The sequence below is a fragment of the Nelusetta ayraudi genome, unplaced genomic scaffold (assembly GCF_046127955.1).
Source record: "Nelusetta ayraudi isolate G7.1 ecotype Tasmania unplaced genomic scaffold, CSIRO-AGI_Nayr_v1 ptg000052l, whole genome shotgun sequence".
Lineage (NCBI taxonomy): Eukaryota > Metazoa > Chordata > Actinopteri > Tetraodontiformes > Monacanthidae > Nelusetta > Nelusetta ayraudi.
Window position 1 is genome coordinate 3,710,361 of NW_027466102.1, and position 22,837 is coordinate 3,733,197.

General features: G+C 45.8%; 1 protein-coding gene across 2 annotated transcripts; it reads right to left on the reverse strand.

The window, feature by feature from the left end:
• Positions 1-4,169: 4,169 nt before the first annotated feature.
• On the reverse strand, positions 4,170-8,109 carry cnr1 (cannabinoid receptor 1). Of its 2 annotated transcripts, none has more exons than XM_076037747.1 (2): positions 7,723-8,109; positions 4,170-6,933 (listed from the first exon to the last, which is right to left on the reverse strand). In XM_076037747.1, the coding sequence occupies exon 2, from the start codon at positions 6,887-6,889 to the stop codon at positions 5,468-5,470; it is 1,422 nt and encodes a 473-aa protein (XP_075893862.1). In that variant the 5' UTR covers positions 6,890-6,933; positions 7,723-8,109; the 3' UTR covers positions 4,170-5,467. The 2 variants fall into 2 exon arrangements, with proteins under 2 accessions (XP_075893862.1, XP_075893861.1); XM_076037746.1 differs by having other exon boundaries at positions 7,718-8,109.
• Positions 8,110-22,837: the final 14,728 nt, after the last annotated feature.

Below are 22,837 nucleotides of genomic sequence, written 5' to 3' on the forward strand. Positions count from 1 at the left end.
CTTGCCCAACTAGTTCCAAAAAAATCTATGAAGAAAACATGAACACAATAATATTAACGTGAATATAGGAATGACTCACACGGGCCCGTCGCCGTCCTACTTGAGCTAGCTTACGCCAGCTATAATGAACGGCAAATCCGGCCTTGACAAAAGCGTCTATTTTACCTCTCTCGGAGTCTTGTCGTTATCAAGCTCTTGGAATTGAAGTCGTCGAGCTTCTCTTTAACGTGTCAGGACACAACGGTTCAAAGCAAATTCGATGTAACGACCAGATGACAGTAGATTTCCCAGGCCACTTTAGGAGTCACGAAAACAACGGCGTAGCCAAGCCTATCTCTTACTTTGAACGGTCGATGATTATGCGCACGCGCAGCAGCACGCTGTCAACATGGGACTTGTAGTTTTTATTCGCGAGTTCATCAACCGTTTCAAGAGAGGCGAGACTACATTTCCCGGTAACTTTTTCAATTTTTATTTTTTTTTGAACGTGTAGTTTGCTAACTCAAACACGATCACGACTCCTAGTCGAACCTATTTAAACTTTCTCTTTCATTTACCAGAAAACCGTATTACAGTCTGAGCGCACCGCCTTTATTCGAAACTGAACGATTTGACAATTTTATCAGGACCCGTTTGGATATTAAACCGTAGGCAGAAACTCAAAAAGCGAACATTTAAGCAAGAAATCGATACAAACCTATTAAGGGTGTTCCTGTGTTGATTCTTTTTCTCTCAGTTAAGACAGTCACTTTGTGCGAAATCCGACAAGTTAACTCGCTACCACTTACTCCCTTAACCTCGTCAGCACACACAAATTCTTAGCTTCTCCACAACAGAGAAGACCTCCTAACACGAGATCAAAACATTTAAGACCTTTGATGTAAGACCCCAAGCAGACTGCGCTTTTATGTTATTTGCCTTTAATGTTTTACGATAAGTGAGGAGCCTTCATTTCCGACCATTAAACCCCTGCAGTTTTCTTCCCAAACTTTCGGGACACATTATTTAATCAAGCTACTCCCTCCATTCCCTCGTATTTATTTATTTATTTATTTATTTATTTATTATTATTATCTCGGGGAAAACTATATAAACCCTCTTGGTAACCAGAGATGGCAAAAGTACCCAGAAACTTTACTTAAGTAGAAGTAAAGTACTGATCTAAAGAAATGACTTGAGAAAAAGTAAAAAGTACTGATCCAAATATGTACTCAAGTAGAAGTAAAAAGTCCAGGCTCCTAAATGTACTCAGAAGTATTTTTAAAAGTAAAAATTATTTCTATTGCATGATGCACTGGCTATTAAAGCAATTCAACCTAAGATCATTTTATATGGAATCTATTTTATCACTTATTAAATATACTCTCTCTCTCTCTCTCTCTCTCTCTCTCTCTCTCTCTCTCACACACACACACACACACACACACACACACACACACACACACACACACACTAAAGATGATGCATTTGTATTGTATACTTGATGTGTGATGTGTCCAAGGTTTACACATCACACATATGAACATTACATTTTAGAATAGGTTTGGCTCTTCAACTGTGGTGTCACAAATCATGCTCATAGGTCAACTTTTAATAATTTTAAATAATACTTTATTCCACTTTTTAAATTGCACATCAGGCAACAATCAGGCAAGATCGCGAATACAAGAGGCCGAAGGGAGTTTCCTCCGCAGGGTGGCTGGACGTACCCTGAGGGATAGGGTGAGAAGCTCGGCCACCCGGGAGGAGCTCGGAGTAGAGCCGCTGCTGCTCCACATCGAGAGGGGCCAGCTGAGGTGGCTCGGGCATCTGTTCCGGATGCCTCCTGGACGCCTCCCTGGGGAGGTGTTCCGGGCGTGTCCCACCGGGAGGAGGCCTCGGGGAAGACCCAGGACACGCTGGAGGGACTATGTCTCCCGGCTGGCCTGGGAACGCCTTGGGGTCCCACCGGATGAGCTGGAGGAGGTGACTGGGGCCCGGGAGGTCTGGGCATCTCTGCTGAGGCTGCTGCCCCCGCGACCCGACCCCGGATAAGCGGCAGAAGAAGATGAAGGAGGCAACAATCAATCAACTGAATAGCACACCCAGGGGCAACAAAATAGTAAAATAATAGAAAGTTAAAAAAAAAAAAAAAAAAAGCAAAACAAGCAATTGTGCTGCTGCTAAATAAAAGGAGGTAATGTTTTTTAAAAATTAAGACAAAAAATGCACACTTTAAGACAGGATTCTTGTGCTCCTTTGAACAGTAGCAACTTAAAACAAACAAACAAACAAAAAACTATTACTCCATCCTTCAATGCAAGTTGCAAAGTCTAAAGTTAAGATAATTCTAACAAAACCTAATTTAGGCTAATTTAGCCTTAGCCTCCTGCTTTAGCGGTCTTTATTTTTATTATTATTATTTTTTTTAAATTAACCTTAGTGCAAGCTCGCTCGCTAACTGTGCTAACACACAGCTGGCTCGCTAACTGTGCTAACACACAGCTGGCGCTCATGACTTACTTGTATGTGTTTCCTGAGGTTTGAAGGGCAATTCTTGAACGTTAATATTTCCTGGAGTTTTGGTTTGCATAAGATGCAACGCATCCGCCAGGAGTTGTTTTTAGCTTTTTAGCTCATCAAACTAAAAAAACTAAAAAACAAAACAAAACAAAAAACTCCCTTAAATAAGGCCATGGGTGCTGCTCGTTAACGAACTGCTCCTGTGTCCCAGAGTCGTTCTCAGTGACCGCATCCATTTGATTGTGCAGCCGCGCTCTGCCGTTAGCCGTGGTGTGACAGGTGTATGGTGTGGAAGGAGCAGCGGCGCGGAACGCAATGTCTTCTCCTGCATCTCTCAATACCCCAAAACAGGTTACCGCGTTAGTGTGATACTGTCACGGCGCAAAAATAAATAAATAAACAAATAAATAATTAATACATAAATAGATATACATTTATAAAGTAACGAGCCTGCTTGGGAAAATTATGTTGAAAATGTAACGGAGTAAAAGTAAAAAGTCGTCAGAGATGAAGTACCTGGAAAATATACTTAAGTAAAGTAACGGAGTATTTGTACTTCGTTACTTGCCATCTCTGTTGGTAACTTGAGTACCTCATGATGTCATAATGTTTTGTTATCAGCAATGCAAGGTTATTATGTTATATACACCCAGTGAATAATAGTAGTAGTAGTTGTTATAGCAGTAGTAGTAGTAGTAGTAGATCAGAATAGTTTAAAAATGTTTTAATTAAGCCATAAGCACGAGCTGTCACATTTGATAGAGTTTAGCCTCCCTATGACTGCGCTGTGTCGACAAATTCGACAAAAATCCTTTTGACATCTGCATGGACAGCTGTTGCAATTTCCCAGTCCCACTGAGTCTTTGGATGAAAGGAGTGGGCCAGATGTTTCTGTCAGATGATGCTCCGGCTGCCAGAGCATCATTTGACAGAGTCTGGCAGAACATCCTCGCAATTTGTCACTTTTGAATGCCGAGGGGGTAAACGCGAGCAAAACTGCAAATCAATGTGTGGGAGTTCGCTGATAACTCATTCTGCAGGGCTGCCTCTGGTTGACAGCGTATGCTCTTCCACAAGGGGGCACTAAAGCACCGCAGATGCTTTTGGACCTTAAGTCGTCTGAAGGTTTGGCGTCCTCTCCTCTCCATCCTGTCGTTGGTTGTTGATCGAACAACCTCCCGAATAAGTGCAGGCGAAATGACAACCAGCTGCAACTTTATTTAAAAAAAAAAAAGAGGGAGCGAGAACAACAATACGAAAAACACTTAACTGACTGTGATTTTTTTTTTTTTTTTTTTTTAAGTAATAAGATTCCTCATAATGCCACCACTGTACAGAAGCCACTTGACAGTTGACATTTTGGATTTTCAGTACTCATTAATACAAGAGGCAGCAAAGCATACTGATAAAACAGCTGTCTGGATAACTTCACACCAAGATTAATGTCCACAGAACATTTGTGCCGTGAGATTCCTAGATTAAAAGTACTACATCACATCTGTCTCAGTTTCTTTTGTAAGGCCAGTTGTTGTTTATCCACACCAAGCATACACACAGACCTCCTTTTAAGTTACCACCTAATGAAAAACACCTTGTGTATTTGTTAGATATGTAAAAAATAATAATAAAAAAAAATACATCAGACATTTTTTTTTCTCATTGTTTAGAGTTAAGCTAAAGGTACGTCACTAGGACTGTGCATGGGTTTGTTATATATATTTTTTTAAAATTATTTTTAATGACGTCCCATTGCGACAGTAGTACTAAAACATTTCACTGGGTTTGGAAGTTATATCACCAAATCACAAGATATCACGCACACACACACACGCCCGCGCACGCACACACATACAAGGCTAAAACCAGTGAAATCGTACAAGATGTAAGCAGCTCGAGTTAGAAACCACTCTTTTTTGACACAGTAGTGACCAGCACACTGCATACACATCCAGTTTGGATGAGTGGATAAGTCTGATGCCAAAAAGCCATTGTCTTTTTTATTGGCTGTAAAGCTGAATGAGTTGAACACTTTATTAACAGGATAAACACTGTACAGTTGGTAGGTATACATTTGAACATGGACACATCACTCCAAAGGTCTAACAGCTATTGTGTTGCCTCTGCAAATACTAGTACAGGTTGGATGAATTTAACAGCCTCTTTGTTTCTATCCACGGTGTTAGTTTTTTTTTTTTCCAACTATTATTTTGAATCACACCTCTTGAAAAAATCTCCTCACACATTTGCCACCCATTGAGCCTTGTCAGATACAGTACAAAAATGACATTAAATGGACATTTCGTAGAGAGACAATCTTCAGTCGTGAACTGTTTCATTATTATTATTATTATTATTATTATTATTATTATTATTATTATTATCATTATTATTATTATTATTATTATTATTATTATTATTATCATTTTTTACATCATTTCCTTAAAGAAATGTATTTTTTTTAACGCAACATGTACACAAACCTTTATTGATTCAATGCCAGAATCTTTGTCTTTTTTTGCGGTGCAAGACACATGTCCAGGTGTTCATGACACTGTAAAACATCTTGAATTAAAAATGTCAGTAGCCCCTTTTCCCATTAATGGAGATATATTTTCAGAACCTGAATTCACAGTACAAAAATATATAATATGCCTTCACGAACTGGATAAGTTTGTTATGATCAGCACACTCTCCATATAGTCTCTGATAATCGCAAATCCTCTTGATGATTCTATTTTTTGTTGCCTACCATTGGCACTTTGGCACACTATGTCCTTGCACACTCATATGGAATAATGCAGCCACTGAAGAATTTATAGGTGAGGATGCGTGTGGGTGGGCCCCTCTTTTCCCCGGGAGTCTCTCGCTTCTTTTGGACGAGCTGGAATAGCACTAGTTGCTGGGGAGAGATGACATTTACACAGCCCCTCCCCAGCCCCCTTAGCTTCCCCCCCGAGACGACCAATTAGACAGCCTCCGCCGAAGTCTCCGTCGACACCGACATCGTCACTTTGGCTATCTTCACCGTGGTCTTCACGCAGCTCTCTGCCGCCCGGTTGGCCGAGATGTGGATGTTCCTGTTCTGGCAGTCCGACTCCAGGCTGTTGTCCAGCTGCTGGCCGCCGCCCCTGCAGGCGCCGCACGAGCTGAGGAAGGCGTGCCGCAGGTCCTTGCTGCGCAGGGCGTAGATGATGGGGTTGACGGTGGAGTTGAGCAGGCAGAGCATGCTGCAGAAGGCAAACACCGTCTTGATGTCGTCGTCCATCTTCCAGAAGAGGTCGTAGACCATGATGGCGAGCAGCGGACCCCAGCAGATGACGAGCACCACCAGGATCAGCACCAGCGTCTTGGCCAGGCGGATGTCCATGCGCGCCTGCTCGGGCCGGGTGGTCTGCACCTTGGAGCCGTCCGCTGAGTACACCACCAGGCTCTTCTGTGACGTGCGGCTCAGCATGCGCACGGCGTGGTGGTGCGCCTTCCACAGGATGTAGATGTAGGCGTAGATGATAAACAGCACCAGCACGGTGGTCATGCCGATCCAGCACAGCAGGTAGTTCTCGTCGATCAGCGGGAATATGTCCGAGCAGACCGAGTTGAGGCGCTTGCAGTTCCAGCCCAGCAGGGGCAGCACGGCGATGACGATGGAGATGGTCCACATCATGCAAAAGGCTATGACGGCCTTGGTCCGCGTCACGATGCGCCGGTAGGCCAGCGGCCGGTGTATGGAGATGTAGCGGTCGATGGCGGTGAGGAAGAGGCTCCCCACCGAGGCGGTGAAGGAGGCGGTGACTCCGCCCAGCTTAAAGAGGAACACGTTGGGGCTGTCCTTCCGGTGGAAGACGTGGAAGTCCAAGAAGCTGTAGACAAAGATGACGCTGCCCAGCAGGTCGGCCACGGCCAGGCTGCCGATGAAGTGGTAGGACGGCCGGCAGCGGAGGGAGCGCGACTGCAGGATGACGCAGAGCACCACCAGGTTCTCCAGCACGGTGAAGGTGCCCAGGGTCAGCGAGAGCACAGCCACAGCCAGCTGCTGGCTGGGGGTCAGGATCATGAAGCACTCCATGTCCATGAAGTTCTCGCCGCACTGGATGCTGCTGCCGCTGCCCGTCTCATCTCGGAACGTGCTACGGTTGTTGCCAAACAGGTCGGTGGCGTTGGTGGGGAAGAAGGGGACACCCTTTAGGATGAGCTCCTCGTCCGGGGGCACTTTGTCCGGGAAGGAATTTCCACGGAAAGCGGAGAGGGGCTTCTGCATGGAGAAGCCCGCCTTCAGGTCCATGCCGTTGAGAGCGTCTTCATAGTTGGCGTCGTTGGAGCCCAGGTACTGTAAGCCAGACGTGATGGTCCGGAAGGTGGTGTCGGCCACTCCGTCCAGCACGGACTTCATGGCTGATGGTGGCGATGAGGTGGTCTTAACACAGCTTGAAAAACCTAGGATCAACACGTTGCATAGATGTTTGAAAAAAACAAAAGCCCAAAAAAAAAAAAAAAATCACACAAAAAAATCACCTCCCAAGCATTTTTGCAAGAAAAGTGCCACGTTTCAGTCTAAAAACGTGAGGAGAGCATCTCCACTGTTTCACTGCGTTTTGCAAAGTCATTAATTTTGAAAGTCTTGTCCTTCTGTTTCTTTCTTTTTTTTTTCTTTTTTTTAAATGGATATTTCCCCCCATACATCCGGCCAACAAATGAATACTGTATTAAGCACCCTGTAGACCCGTCAGCACGTATGAAATTATTTATCACAATGCACAAGGATTCCTGTTTTTCTTCTTGTTTTTCAAGACACAAAAGCAGGAGGTTGATGGCAATGGATTTATTTCATGTTTTTTTTTTTTTTTTTTTTTTTTTTTAATGTATATATCCATCTATCGGTACTACAGATACTTACACAGTAATTTGCATTTTACTATATTCTCTCATGCAGTTAAATAGCAAAAGTGGAATTTCGATTTAGACTATTTAGATATCATCTCCTGAGGTAAAAATGCAAAAGGACTTCAGTATTGTTAACACTTCACCAATGATGAAGCCTTATTATGTGGAGTTGCGTTCAAGCCTCCCACCACCACCACCTCACCCCGCAAAACATAAAAAGGAAACAAAGGCATTTCATGCAAAGACAAAACAACGCAAGTTGCAGACTGACAAACAACTAAAAAAAAAAAAAAAAAGTGCGAGTAAATAGTTTTAGGGGAATGAAACGCTCCTTTACCTTACATCATTTTCCAAAGTGCGCAGAATCGCCCTTTTATTTCCGCACGTTAATCCAAGTCAGGGGCGCATCATCCAACCATCAGATCAGGTCTTACATAAAAGGGACGGGCAACAAGCGGGCGTGCGTTACGGTGAAGACACTGTAACCATCGCGGTCCTTGTTCTCCTTTTCCAAAAACAACAACAACAAAAACAACAAAACAAAACAAGAAAAGAAAAGAAAAACGAAAACAATTATGTAAAGTTTGGTTCTTCAGTAATTGGAGCGGCGTTCCAGTCGCTCCCGGTGCGCGCGCCCTGTCCGCGGTGGCTCGCGGGTCTCCAGCGTCTCTCCGCTCCTTCAAGCCCTCAACACTTTATGAAGCGTCGCTCCTGCGAGCGCCGTCACGTGGTTTGCGCACAGCTTCATCTTGCCCAGCCCCACGAAGCTGTCAAGTGCAAACTGCACACACAGGAGCGGGGGAGACAGTCAGCGGCGGCGGCGGAGGCTTATAAAAGGATCTGGTTCCAATTCCATGCAGACAACCCCCCCCCCCCACCCCCCCCAAAAAAAGCAGATGATTCACCCAGACAAAGAATCTGCAACAACAAAGAAAAATATATGAGCAATAGGAAGAAGAAGAAAAAAAAAAGAAGGATGGAAGAGATCTAGAATCAAAAACGCTGCGAGACTCTTTTTTAATGCACGCAAGGTGACTGAAATTCCAGAATTTTGCAAGAGGAGAAGCTTTTGTCGTGGCACAGGGCAGACAGCGGTGACAGGCAATCAGACAATGCGTCTGTAACTTGTATATATATATATATATATATATATATTTATATGCTTCAGGATATTTTGATTGTTCTTTCATGTTTTGTAAATAAACTGCTGTGCAATGACTTCAGTTTTGGTGTAAAATGCTTGTGTTAGTGTTGTGCCGTTTGTCAAACACACACACACACACACACACACACACACACACACACACACACACACACACACACACACACTATTAAAAAAACAAACAAAAAAAACAACAATATGCAGCTGTTTTCATTCCCTAATAATCAGCTTTTATATTTACATGTGTGACAGCCAGATTGTGCCTCCATAAATCAGCAGCAGCCCAGAACGCGGACTCGCCTCGGTGTCGCCCTGACATCACCGCTGCTGGAAAGATGTGAGATCAAAGCGGGAAATCGAGCAACAAGGAGTAAAATTCACCATTTTCACCGTTAGATGCACATTGAATGACACACAGTGGGCCCTCTAATGCAGTTTTGATTCATACTGGGACCAACATGCAAAAGAGGTGTTTGGCAGCAGCACGTCGAATCAGAGGAAACAACACTTTCTTCTTTTTCTTCTTTTTGAGAAAAACAGACCAAAAAACATGGTGAAAGAGATGAACTGTCTCATCTGTGTTCTCTGTTCTGCTCAGTCATCCAAGCCACTTTGCATTCTTCCTGGAACCATCCTGGCAGAATCCAAATGGTCCAAGTCAGTCAGTCAGTCGGTCAGTCAGTCAGTCACTGGTGCATTGTCAGCATTCACTGAGCATTAATAGCAGTTGTGGCGCTGCACCCCTGCGACTCACTGGGACTGAAAGGAGGCTGTGGCACACGAGCTGATCCGTCAAGAATATTCCCACACAAACTACTATTTTGTCATCTGTCATTTGGGCTTGGTTTTCGCTGCTGGCCAATTGTAAAGCAGCTGATGTACTTGTCCAGTCTCTCCAAGTTCATTCTTACCCGGCCTCGGGCAGCGCGAACCAAAACACATTATTTTTTTTTGCTCCATCAAAGCTGCGGCTCAACCCACGCGGTTGTAAACCTGAGTGTTGCCCAAAAATAAATAAGAAAAAGAGTAAGACCCTCTTCCTGGTTTTCTCGCTCACACAGGGGCAACACGCGGGTGAAACAGGCCTTGTTCCGGGAAGCTTCAAAGGGACTCACAGATCCACTTCCCCGTGTTCAAGGTTTCTCTGACTGTATGCTCAAGATAATGATACCCCCGCCGCTCAGCATCCAGTTTGCCTCCTCGAAAGCTCTGCACGCATCCATCTGTGACGCTTCAGCACACTCACACAGCAGCGTTTTGATCATGTTTTTACTCCTCTCTCCCCCCCCAGGTGTGCATGCTGTACATTCAAGGTTTTACGACCAAGTCAGGTTTTCAGAAATCGGCCAATCTTCACATAAAACTTTATACATTCAGAAAAGAAAATCTTCCCCTTAAACATTTCCTGATGCAACAAAATAAATCAGTCTGATAATAATAATAATGAGGACAACAACAACAACCAGGAAAAAAAAAGAATGCTAATTTACTGAATAATTAATTGATGGTTGCATCTTTGGACGAACCATTGCTAATAGCGTTTGTGAATCAATAGTTATGTCAATCAATAGTAGTATAGTTTTTATGTGTTAATGCAGGAAGAATGATTCCCATGTGGGCACCACAGTGGTGCAAGTGTGGCCTCACGGACAATCTTCTGATTGTAGGTTCGATTCCCCGGGCACAGAGGCCCTTTCTGTCATCACTTTTCCTCCTCTACCTGCACATGCGCGGATTCTCTCTAGGTGTGAATTTGAGTGCAAGTTGTTGTTTGTCCCTCTGTGCAGCCCTTCGTCGATAACCCGTCGATACGTCCGGAGGTGTTAACCCCGCCTTCCTCCCAGCAGACGGCAGGGAAGGGCTCCCTGAGTGCGGGAAGAGGAAGAGCAGGAGGAAGACAAGAAGCAGAAAATGGGTGGATGGATGTTCCCGTGGTCACTATAGCGTGCAGTTCATCAGCATGCTAATGACGGCTAATGAGAACCAAAAAAAAAAGAAAAAAAAAAAGCCAAGCAGATGGTGATGGAATTGCAATTCGATAAACAGATCATTTAGAGTTTTTTTTTCTTTCCCACAGGGAATTTCACCCTCTGTACAGTAACAAGCGCCCGTGTCCATGCACAGCTGTGAAAGGAAAAGTGCAGCTACAGCAGCATCAGCTATCAGTAACTATCTTTGCGCAATCACGAAGTCCCAATGCGCCTATCAGTGGTGAGCCTCTGTGGGGAATAGCACTCAAGCGTCAGCTTGTTGGGACGCCCATAAATATATTGCTAATGTTGTGCACCCGGCCCTTTTTGAGGCAGCAGGTGAACTGATAAACATCCCGTTTGCCTTTCCACGACCCAGAAACGGGTAAGTACATGTGTGTAGTGGCGCCCATGCTAGCGCTATCGTTCAAAACGTTAGGTCTTAACGGTATTTGACAGCATGCTAAATGTGAAGCGGGCTGATTTTTTTTTTTCTTCTTTTCCTCCTCGCAGCTACATGTATGACAAGCACCAACAGCAGCAGCAGCAGCAGCAGCAGCAGCAGCAGCTATAAATACAGTGGAAAGCCTGCGGGACTTGATGCGACGGCCTGTGAAGCATGGGTACCTACAATCCTCCAAGCAGCCTTGCGCACAGCGAGCGCTCGTCTTCAGCGCCTTGCCTAGCCCTGCGGGAATCTACGAATCTCATTTACATTCGTCCCATTCCTACTTCCTTGTGTGCAGCGTTCTTTGTTCATTCTAAAAACGACAACCAAAAACCTTTAACATAATTTGAACTTCCTCAGCATGTTATCCTGATCCCAGCCACTGAGACGTAGCAACGTCTGCCAACATGGGCGGAGTCCGGACTATTCGGCGTCGCCAAAAACCCCTCGGTGTACTGTGACAGTTTCCTCTGACTTGGGTTGGCACGCTAACCTGTGAGTGAGCGATGAGTGGCGGCTCAGGCAAAGCTCACAGCCATCTGCGTCCCAGTGCCGGGACACAACATTTAGTCCTCCAGCTGACTCACGCCGAGCCCTCGGATCAGGGTGTGTGGGGCACAGAGGCGCTCTGGTCTGAGGAAGGGAGGACATTTTCAATAAATGGCAGAGTGAGTGCTCAGCCCAACACCTGGGCTCGCTAATATCCATAAATCGAAAAAAAAAAAAAATGACGCCAGAAATGAAAGTTTGGACAACTCGATATATAGAATACACGTCTCAGACAAAACCGAGATACAGCAATTCGACCTCTGAGAGTCGCTCCAAATAGCAAACTTCAAACGGAACAGCAAAGACATTTTTTTTTTTTTGCCTGTCAGAACCCCCAGGAGCACTCAAAACAGCTTATGATAATACATTTAAAGCGAACCAATCAGCTTATTCGCCGCCACTTAGACAACGCTCGAGGCGTCCTGTTGGTGCACGAGGCGACACTTGATAGACAAAACCACCATGAGGCCGGTTGTGATACACAGGGGTGTGTATCACAGCTCCTGCCAATGCCTGTTGGGGTAAAGTGAAATGCAAAATGTGAAATCCCCAACCGCGTCTTATAAAACGTCCAGCGCTGCAGCATCCACGGCTATTTTACAACTTCTCTTTTCCTTGGTCTTCTTCTGTTTTCCCTGCTTCTCACTCAACACACATGCTGGATGGTACGATGCAATAGGACAAACCTTATTGTCCCGCAAAGGGCAGATTTGTCGTGTCCTCGGTAACTGCGCCATGGATGCCTTGACTGCCACAATGACAACACCAGCATCACCAAGCCACGCTCTCCCGACAACATTTGCAGAACAGTGTTGCATATGTCCCATGACGCCAACAACACTTACATACACCACGCATACATAGAACGTGCTTGAAGATCACCACAATAGAAGCACTATTAAAAATGAACGCTAAACCTTCAGACTCAAGCAGCATTGTTTAAGAGTGCTGTTTATGCTACGGTGGAGCTTGGCAAGATGGATGTTCGAAAGCTCACATGCGCAATCTCACAATAACGTCTGCTTTGCCTTAAAAAAAAAAGAAGAAAAGAATGCAACTGACTGTGAAACGGAACAATGCTATTATTCTTGACCCCATTTTAAAAAAAATTAATTTGGCAGTTTGTCGGTTTTTTTCACCTGTTATGTACTAACCAGACTAAAAAAAAAAAGGCTGTAACAAAAACAAAAAAAAACATCAACTCCTCGCAGTGCTGCACTGGGGTTTCCTGGTTAACTTCCCACTGACAAGTTCAATTTCTTGGATGAATACCTGCGCGAATGTCTCGACGCACGGGCGCCCTCGATCCCCTCACGCCGCCGCGTCCTGCCGAAGTTTAAGCGCGGCTTCACACTGGGAGATTCGTTTTGTTCGAGTTCGGAGCTGCAGCGGCCGTCGCCGTTTGATCGCTTTTCTCTAAATGATTACCGACACTTGGGAGGAACCTAAGCCAAAACCCGTGCGATGCTAAGTGGCCTCACATGGTTCGTATTACAGGGATGCTGGATGAGAGGCAGATAGGAGTTCACCCGGGGCACCTAATGCCTCCTCCAGCCGCCTAATGCCCTGCATCTTTCCTGATGGTTGTTCCACACTTTGTTTTCTTCATTGAGGCGGTTTTAAAAGGTACAGTGTAAATAATTCTACCACCTAGAGGTCAGAATATAGACTGCAGCGCTCATTCACTCAGCCTAACTCTCACGAGCTTGCTAGTGAACTACGGTGGCCTGCGTACACAAACCTGGTGACCTTGTCCACCTTCTTCTTCGTTGGTTTATTTAAGGACGCAAGCATTCACCCTAAATATGAAACATGCTGTCAGGTGGGCTGGATTGTCCATACCGGGCTTTCTTAGGAATATGGCGGTGCAAGAAGATGGCAGCTAACATCATATATCAAGACCCTTGTTATATATATATATATATATATATATATATATATATATATATATATATATATATATATATGTATATATATATATATATATATATATATATATATGTATATATAAATATATATATAGGTATAAGAACTGTTCTATGGGTTCTAAGGGAAAACCAAATTGCTTTTATTGATCTGTGATTCAGCTTTTACTAATGTGAATATCATAAATCAGGCCAAATTATACACGCTGGACCTTCAAGAGAGTCCTGTCACTTTTTCCTAATTACAATACGCCGGCAGTTACAACCTCATCAAACGTGTCATTTTTCTCGTCCAAGTCTGGAATTCCACCCCTCCACAGAGGAATGGCAAACGTTGCGCTGCTCACGCTTTGGCTAAACAGGCTAAAGCAGTGATTAAGGCTCTCACACGCGCCTCGCATGGGCCAACTCCAGCTGAAAATAGGCCACATGCACCATAAGCAGATACTTTTGTCTTTTCTTTTCTTTCCCTCTCTCTCTCTCTCTCTCTCTCTCTCTCTCTCTCTCTCTCTCTCTCCCTCTTTTATTCTTTAACAGTAAGCAGTTCAACTCAGGGTTTATTTTCCCCACATGAGGCACCTGCTCGTAACTCTCGGCGAGAGGCTGAGGAAGGCGCGGAGCTGAATGTGCTGTCTGGCGACTCGGCGAACACAAACAAAGTCTTTGTGCTGATGATGCAGCGCTGCACGTGTAACTGCAGGTCTGGGATGAGTTGTGGTTTTAAGGGCAGTTTGACAGCTCAACTTTTCCTTTACTCCGTTGTGAGGCCGCGGTCATAAAGGATATTTATGCAGTACTTTTCACGGCGCAAGAGCAACTGGAGGTTGCTTTATATTTTATAAGATCGATGAATCCCATCCCAATCCTGTCCAACATGGTGGTAGAGACAACTATTCAGAAAGTACAGAGGAGCTTAAGAAGAGAACAAGAACAAGAACTTGAAAGACAACTAACATCATGGCAAAATAAAACCCAGGATTAAACAAGACACCAAAACGCAAAGGTAGTACATAAGTAGTACAATTTAAGTTGTTAGTTAAGAGTTAAAATGCATGATCATTGCATGATTTTTCACAGCTTCACTACTAACTGAATTCTGCTACCATACAGAGTTTTTGTTTACTTTAGTTAGTGGTCCCCTTGGAAACCTGGAATAACATCAGCGATTTCCAATAATGAGAGAAGGCAACCGTCTGGTTACATCATTTTCATCCAGCAGCATTCTCGCTGACTTTAGCTTTCATTTAGGGCGCATTTCATGCGGTTTTCGCATTGCGTTTTCTCAAGTTGCGGCACGTCCACATGCAGTATGGATGGTTGCTTCTTGCTATACCGATGTTTTGATGGGCGACAGGAGGCAGAAATTCACGTGCGCTGACACGCACGGTCCGGCTGGGATAGAAAGGACTCGACAACAGACGGAGAGGGCGCGTGAGGAGATGCTCTGCCCTGAAGAAACAACACCACTAGGGCCTCACACACCAGTCTATGTTAGCCTATATTTGACAGTGATGAGAATGATATATTTAAGGATAGGAAAGTGAAAACTGAAATTTTTAATTCAACATTGGATCATCAGGTAATCTTTGTCAAAATAAACCGTGTTCATCACTCCAGTGAACATTCTCGTTTCAGTCCCATTGGGCACTCTTTCTGAGGCCCTGCAGACTGCCTCAGTCCCAGGGTGACGACAGCCGATCTTCCACTCTGCAGACAGCAAAATGGCACCGGTCCACCGTCAATCCCCACCCTGACCCGTTCACTTGAACTCCTACTTGAGCTGATTGAAATGTAACAAGCAACACAGACTTGTTTTCTTTGAGCTTTTCAGCTCTACTAAATTGTCTTCTTTTTTAAAAACACAAATTCGGTTTTCTGTGCACAAGTGCTCATGATTAGTCAGTGAAAACAATGAGCATGAACAAACACACCGGAAGCATCAGAGAGCGTCGTCAATCTCTGTCGGACACATTGATCTCTTAATGATACGGAAAATTTGAAATACTCGATGTCACGATTTTGTCGTTACGGATGATTTTCCAGACAAAAACACTTCAAAACAAATCAAATCCCAGCCAAAGACAGCACACATAGACATGCCTTCCAATTCAATGCGTGTGCAAACATTTAACTGCAAGCATTTTTTTTTTTGCCTTTTTTTGCATACTGCATTTTGCATATTTCAAAGCAAGGAGACATAATGTAGAATATAATCACCGTGGGTCATATTGTCAGACTCCACTATGGTCATATCATATCTGTTCACGAAGAGCAGATGAAGTCTGGTAATAACTTTGTGGTCCTATGTGATTAGGGAGTAAAACGCATAAGTTTGTGAAGCACAAAGCACAGAGTCTGTCAGAGTAATAATTCAAAGTTAAAGTAAGTGGACAGCGTCTCTGCTCTTGGAAATGAAAAAATAAAGCACAGTGCACGCGGAATTAAATAAAAACCCAAATCAGCACTTGTTTATCTGCCTGTTCCTACTTACCGTGAGCGAAATGCAATAAATTGGGCGTCTCACACGACTGAACAGCTCCCTGCTGCCACATCTGGATGAATGGCGCTGCCTTGGTGCGCGCACTTTATAAATCATGGGCCGTTAACGTGGTTGAGCTCGCTGGGGACTAAGCTGAATATCAGCTGGAATAAACGCAAAAGCTCGCGCCGCCTTCATTTTTTAGCACACGTGGGAACTTCAGGAACGGCATTTCCATCCCATAATCCTAATTAAAGTTAGAGTTTCACAAATGCTTGGAACTGTGAAAACAGCTTGACTGGCAATTTGAGCGTCCGATTGAAAGTTCCTGTTCACGTTGAGTGGCCCATAGCTGTCTTTTTAAGACAGTGTGAACAGACCACTTTTCATATGTGCTCCTAATTCAGATATGTTCAGTTTCAAAGTTTTTGGGTTGCATTTAATTCCTCTTTCACGTCATCCAACACAGCAGGTACTCCAGTCCTGCGCCGGAGGTGGCGGGACCCAGTAAGATCACATGACCCTATGGACAAAACAAGTGCGCTCACACACATTTGACTCTAGCTGTGTCTCAATCCAGGGTCTGCATCCTTCCAAGGAAGCGTCCTCCGTCGGAAGGCGGGTCCTCCGAAGGACCCGGCCGAGAAGGACGAACCCAAACCCGCCTCCCCTGTAACCACATGGGACGGTCTAGCCATCGGCGTGTTTCCTGGTTGCGTCATCACTGTTCCCTACTGCTGGCCAACCCCCGGAAGTGACGTTTTTATAGCATCAAGCTAACCATTGGTTCGCCATCCGACCATGGCGTTGAATGTTCAAATAAGGAAAAACCCTACGGTAAAAACGTAACATTTGATTTGAAATTTGGATACTAGATGCTACGCCACTTCCCAGGATCCCAGGATGCTTAGCAGCAGCACGCAAAGCATCCTGGGATACAGAAGGACGTGAAGGATAGTAGCGGTGCATCCTTCAAATCGGCTAAAAGTAGGGCGCATTTCAAGGGCGCATTTGAAGCGTCTTTCGGATTTTAGTGAATTGGGACAAGCCTTCGTACAGTGCTATGACGCAACTGGCCTTCAAATGCATGCGTCGAAGGACACAGAGCCTGAATTGAGACCCCGCCTCTTCTTCCCCACATGCTGGTCATTCAGGTTCGTGGACTCTTCATATCTGATGTTGTTTTTTTTAAAAATAATTATAACTTGAACGACTTTGGGATTCAATCTGACACCTGATTTCAGATAAAAGGGCATTAGGACCCGCAGTGTGAACGCAGCCTCGTTCTCCTCCTCGCCGTTACTGCTCACCCAATCTGCTCACACGTTTTAACTCCATGGCCCGGGAATTGAAAGGTCATCCGGCGCAGATGCGAAAGCTCAGTGACACTCCGGCGACCCCTCGTCTCCGCCCACCCCCACCCGAGGCAGTTTGGATTTAGAAGTGGTGCAGTTCAAAAGAGGGGGAAACCTCCGCCGCTGACTCGCATAATCCCACCGAGTGCACAAAGGCTCAGGTGACCTGGGCCCGCGGCCCCTCGGTGACTGACACGCGACGTGGAGGAGCAGCTCACGAGGCAGGCGACCTCGGGGCCACTGGCCGACTTTGAACCTGAGGTTCCGACTCATTAAGGCTTTAAGATCAAAACAGCAGTTCAATCTTTTTAAAATCAAGTCGACTTTTTGCGGGTCGCTGATTTGCGGAGAATTCTTGATTAATTCCCTCAACCTGAACCTAAAAGCTTTGTTGAAAAAAAACAAATTTCATGGGGATTCAGCCTTATAGACAAACTTAAAGTAATGGCTATACTTGCTTGGTAATTATATGATCTGACTGTCACACTGTGGGGAGGTTTGTCCTGTCGTGGGGTTTTTGTCTCGTCACTTCCTGTTTTATTTTGAAGAACTGTCCAACCTTCCTCTCGTTTCAGATCACGTTCCCTTCCTCATGTGCCACCTGTGGGTCTGACCCAATTACCTGTCGTCTCCACCTGTGTCTCATTACCGCGTGTGTTTAAATAGTCTGCGTCTCCCTCGTATGAGTGTCTTCGTCTGTTCCCTGATGCACGCAAGCCGTTGCACAGCCACAGCCGCAGGCCTTGGGCTTTTCTGTTAATTAAATGTATATAAATATAACAAAGCCACAGTAAGACTGTTAACCCTTGAGACAAGTGACTTTTTGTTTTGGTAGTTTTTGCTCTTCGTTGAGGTTCTTACTTTACGTTTTGCTCTTCGCCTTTTGCCCCCTCCTCATGAGTGATTTCTTTTTTGGTTCCGGTTGATGTTTTCCGTTTAGGTTGGGGTTTTCTCTTCCATTATCTTTATAGCTCTTTATCGCTTTTTTTCCCTCCAAGGAGTGATTTTTAGTTGCCGTGCTTTTGTTTTTGTTTTTGGTGACAGGTTAGATGTTACAGGTCTTTTCATAGGCCTTTACGTTGTCACTCGGTTTAGAGGACAATTGCTTGTGCTTAATAAAAGACTGGTAAACCTGAGCTCTCTGCGCCGGAGTCCTCCTTCTAGCCTCGGCCTGACAGTGACACCATTAAAACTCAGACTATGCTGCAGTGGGAATACAAATGATATAATAAAGCAGTGATTCTCAACTTGTGGAGTCTCAGGATCCACATTTTGTGGCAACCCATGTTTATTCAACAAAAATAAAAATGCTAGCCTACTTTCTGTCATGTCTAGAAAAGAAATGATTGAAAATATTGAATTGCATTGTGTGCAAAATTAAATGCCCAACGTTTTCTCTAAGTATGTTTTAAAATCCATCCATCCTTTCGCTTCTTCACACGCTCAGGGTCACGGGGGTCTGCTGGAGCCTATGTCAGCCGTCATAGGGTGAAGGCAAGGGTGACACCCTGGACAAGTTGCCAATTCATCGTCGGGCTACATAGAGACAAACAACCATTCACACTCACGTACACACCTGCGGACAATTTAGAGTTTCCCCATTCACCTTACATGCATGATTTTGGAGTGTGGGAGGAAGCCGGAGAACCCGGAGAGAACCCACGCAGACACAGGGAGAACATGCAAACTCCACACAGAATGTTCCCAGACTGAAATCAAACCCACGACCTTCTTTTTGTGAGGCGGCAGCGCTAACCGCTGCACCACCGTGTCACCCTTTATTGAAATTCCTTTTTAAAAAAAAAAAAAAAAAAAAGAACTGCCCATGAATCTGCGACCCAATCAAAACAGCTCTGCAACCCGCTTTGAATTGAGGAACACTGGAATAAAGAACATGTTACGAAATTCTGAGAAAGTCACGGACGTCTACAGCATCTTTGCTTGTGCTCTGTATGAACCTTTGCAATTCTGTCACAGTGTCGTCTAAAAGTCTTGCAGAGCTCTGGCCGTCTGAGAGCTTTTCATCCAGCCTCCACGTCCTGCTGAGGGTGTCGGCTTGACAGACCCTGTCTGTCGTTGCAGGACCAGCCGCCATATGCGCATTTGCATAATCGCCACTAGGGCCTCGGCTATATGCAAATTAGGCCCCCGTGCCGCAAAACTGCAAGAGCTGTGATGGCAGGCAGCGCTCGTCAGCTGTAGCAAAATTCCATTTCTGCAGTTTTGTCGCCTTGGACGTCGTCAGAAAAACACTTTGGTGCACTGTTCTACGTTGACATCATACACGTTTTGGATGATGAAGCCAGGAGGACCAGATATCAAATTTACCCTGCATGCAAGTGTGACGCTGAACCACAAACACAAGGAGGAAGAGGAGGAGGAAAAAAAGCAGCAGGTAGTTTATAAATAACGCCCGCTGGTGAAGGGATTAGGGTGAACGTTGCCGTAGCGACAGTTCTGTCAGAGGTGGATGGCGACGCTTCAATTGACAGGTAGCCTGGCATCCAAAAAACACCCATACATCCATCTTCTGCCGCTTTGTCTGGAGTTGGGTCCCGGGGGCTACAGTCTCAGCGATGACCAGACCTCCCTGGCCCCAGTCACCTCCTCCAGCTCAACCGGCGGGACCCCAAGGCGTTCCCAGGCCAGCCCAGAGACCTAGTCCCTCCAGTGTGTCCTGGGTCTTCCTCGGGGTCTCCTCCAGGTGGGACACGCCCGGAACACCTCCCCAAGGAGGCGTCCGGGAGGCATCCGAAACAGATGCCCGAGCCACCTCAGCTGGCCCCTCTCATTGCGGAGGAGCAGCGGCTCTACTCCGAGCTCCTCCCGGGTGACTGAGCTTCTCACCCTGACCCTAAGGGTGCGCCCAGCCACCCTATGGAGGAAACTCATTTCAGCCGCTTGGATCTGTGATCTTGTTCTTGTGGTCATTGCAAAGTCCACCTCCTCCAAACGCTTTCTGTGAGCTCCTCACTAGACGGATGTGTGAATTAAATCCAAGCCGTTTTGGGAAACGTTTCATCCGATATGCCGGGGGTGACATTTAAAATAAAAAAAAGCAAACCGAATGTCTGCAGCTCTCCCTCCCCAGGTGTGGTGGTATAATATTGACAGTGGTGTAACTGAATCCTGCACACATCTAATTTATTTTTTATTTACGTAGTCACGTAAAAAACTGGTTTAAAAAGCTGTATAATTCTGTTGACAGAAATTAAAGGTGGGCCCCCCCCCCCTGTTCGTTTCCAAAGATGGATTCGGTCTGAAGGTCGGGCGCATTCATTCAAACCTGAATAAATGACAGATTTCTTTTTTCTGCGCGCTGATAAAAACTCACATTCCCCGGCGCCCCCACCTGGCCGCCTGCTTCGTGCAAACCGCACCCCCAGCTTCCAATGTGGCGGCCAATTCATTTCAGATAGAGTTGCTCAACCAGCGCGTACACCGCAAAAGTGTACCAGGACCGTAGATGTGTTCTAAGAACTGGATACTTTTCCCCTTTCCAGTGGCCACTCAAGGTACTGCAGCCAAGCCTTTTTCCCAAAGACCCCACTACAAAAAGAAGCACCTGTGAAACGGTTGCCAGGACGCCTGTTCATAATAAGTCTGTCTATTGTAGATTTCAAAGTCATGGACTCTTCAATGTTTGATTTTTTTTCCCCCCAATTTTTTTTCACAAGAGTTTATTCTCAGCGTGACAGCACAGTGTCATCCGTGTTGCCGTGTCTCAGCTCGTTCCGATTGGCTAATGCGTCCTGGTGCGTCACGTGAGTTGCAGAGGCATGATGGGAAGTCGGGCTACTGCACATACTCTATGGGCTCTATGGGCTGCATTTTGCAGAAGCAACACGAAACCCAAAAACTTTTTCGGAGAACGTGCTGGGTGAGCAACTCCATTGAAATGAATGGGCCGCCATATTGTATCCCGGGGGGCTTGGATGGGAATCCTCAGCCAATCAGAAGAGACGCAGCAGCATGTTTGTGGCTGTGCCGTCACTTCTGGCTTTAATTTTTTTTTTTTTTTTTTTTTTTAAGACTTAAACATCTACAATAGTTACAATTGTTATGTTTCATCTCAGAGGCTCCTGTCAGCCATTTCACAGGTGTTCATTTCTGGATTGTGGTCTATGTGAAAAATGCTTTTTGCGGCCGCATGGGTTTTTTGGCAGCAGTACCTCAAGGGGCCACTGGGAAATAATCACCGCGCCGCCAAGGTTGCCAGTTTGGTAACCAGTTTTCATAACGAGCGCGCGGGTGCAAAAGTCGCATCTCGCCGCTGAACCCGGCGACGGGCGCGCCTTTAGAAAACGCTGTTGGCATGACAACCAGCGAAGAACGAGACGACGAGTCACGTGACGCGGGCCAAGGTTGAGGAGACAAAAGCGAGAGAACATCGCCGTGTCTGTGTGTCTGTGTGTGTGTGTGTGTGTGTGTGTCTGTGTGAGGTGTTTTTTTTTTGGGCGGGGCAATAACAAGATGTCCTGTGCCAATTATCCCGGGGACATCCAGGACATCCACAGTGGAGTGGGCAGAGCTCAAGTGTGTGCGTTCGTGTGTGCGTGCGCGCGCGCGCGCGTGCGCGTGTGTCGTCGCAGCCGGCACATTGTGATCTGTCAAGTGTTCCTGAGCGGCGACGTGTCACTTGCTCCTCCAGCAAAGGTGAGGAGATGCGGAACAAAAAGAATAAAAAAAAAACTGAAAAAAAAACCCCTCTCTGATCCGGGAGCCGAGCCGAGCCGAGCCGAGCCGAGGCTCGGTAGGTGTTTGGACGTGAGACGGCCGGCCCTCTGAGCAAGACGGGGTCACGGAGCGCTGATCACAGAAGCGCCTGACCGGGGGGGGGGGCTGCGGCCAATCCCGTCGCAGTAACCCGGCAACGCTCCCCCCCGCTGGGAATTTTAGCAGTAGAGCCACAACCTTTACCCAGGCAGGCAGGCAGGCAGGCAGGCAGGCCGGCCAGAGCGTCAGTCAATAAAAGGTGCTGCATTATGCATGGCTTTGTTCGAACATGAATGTGTCGCACGCGCTTGCCAGCCCCCTGCGACCGAATCTCCTCCGCAGCGCGGCGGGATCCACTTCTGGTCGGCCTGTGTTTTTTTCGCGACCTCGAGAGGAAGACGCGAGCGACCCAGAAAACGTCCGACCCTTGGAATGTGGAAAGTTAATCAAGAATTAAACGAAGTAGAAAATGAATCCGTCAAAAAAAAAAAGAAAAAAAAAAAAAGGCTCCAAAATAATTGTCATTGTTAAACGTTTCGGCGGCAGCTAAGAGGATTCCGTGATTGTATTCCATGTTATGCCGTCCTCTTTCTCATTCCATCCGTTTCACCGATTTTGGCGGGAAGTAAACAGGCGGCGGAGGTTTGAGCCTGGATGAAGCAACCGCAAGTAAATGTCACGCTTCCCTGTGAAATCCTGCTAATACTTTGAACGTCTCAGTCAGGATTAGGTGACTGTTGAGCTCCCCTGTGTTTATTCAGCGAGCGGCGTGTTGCGTTTGCACCGAACGAAATGTGACTTATTGATAAGTTTACCCGCTGCCATCGCTGCACTCGGCATGAGAGGTTTTTTG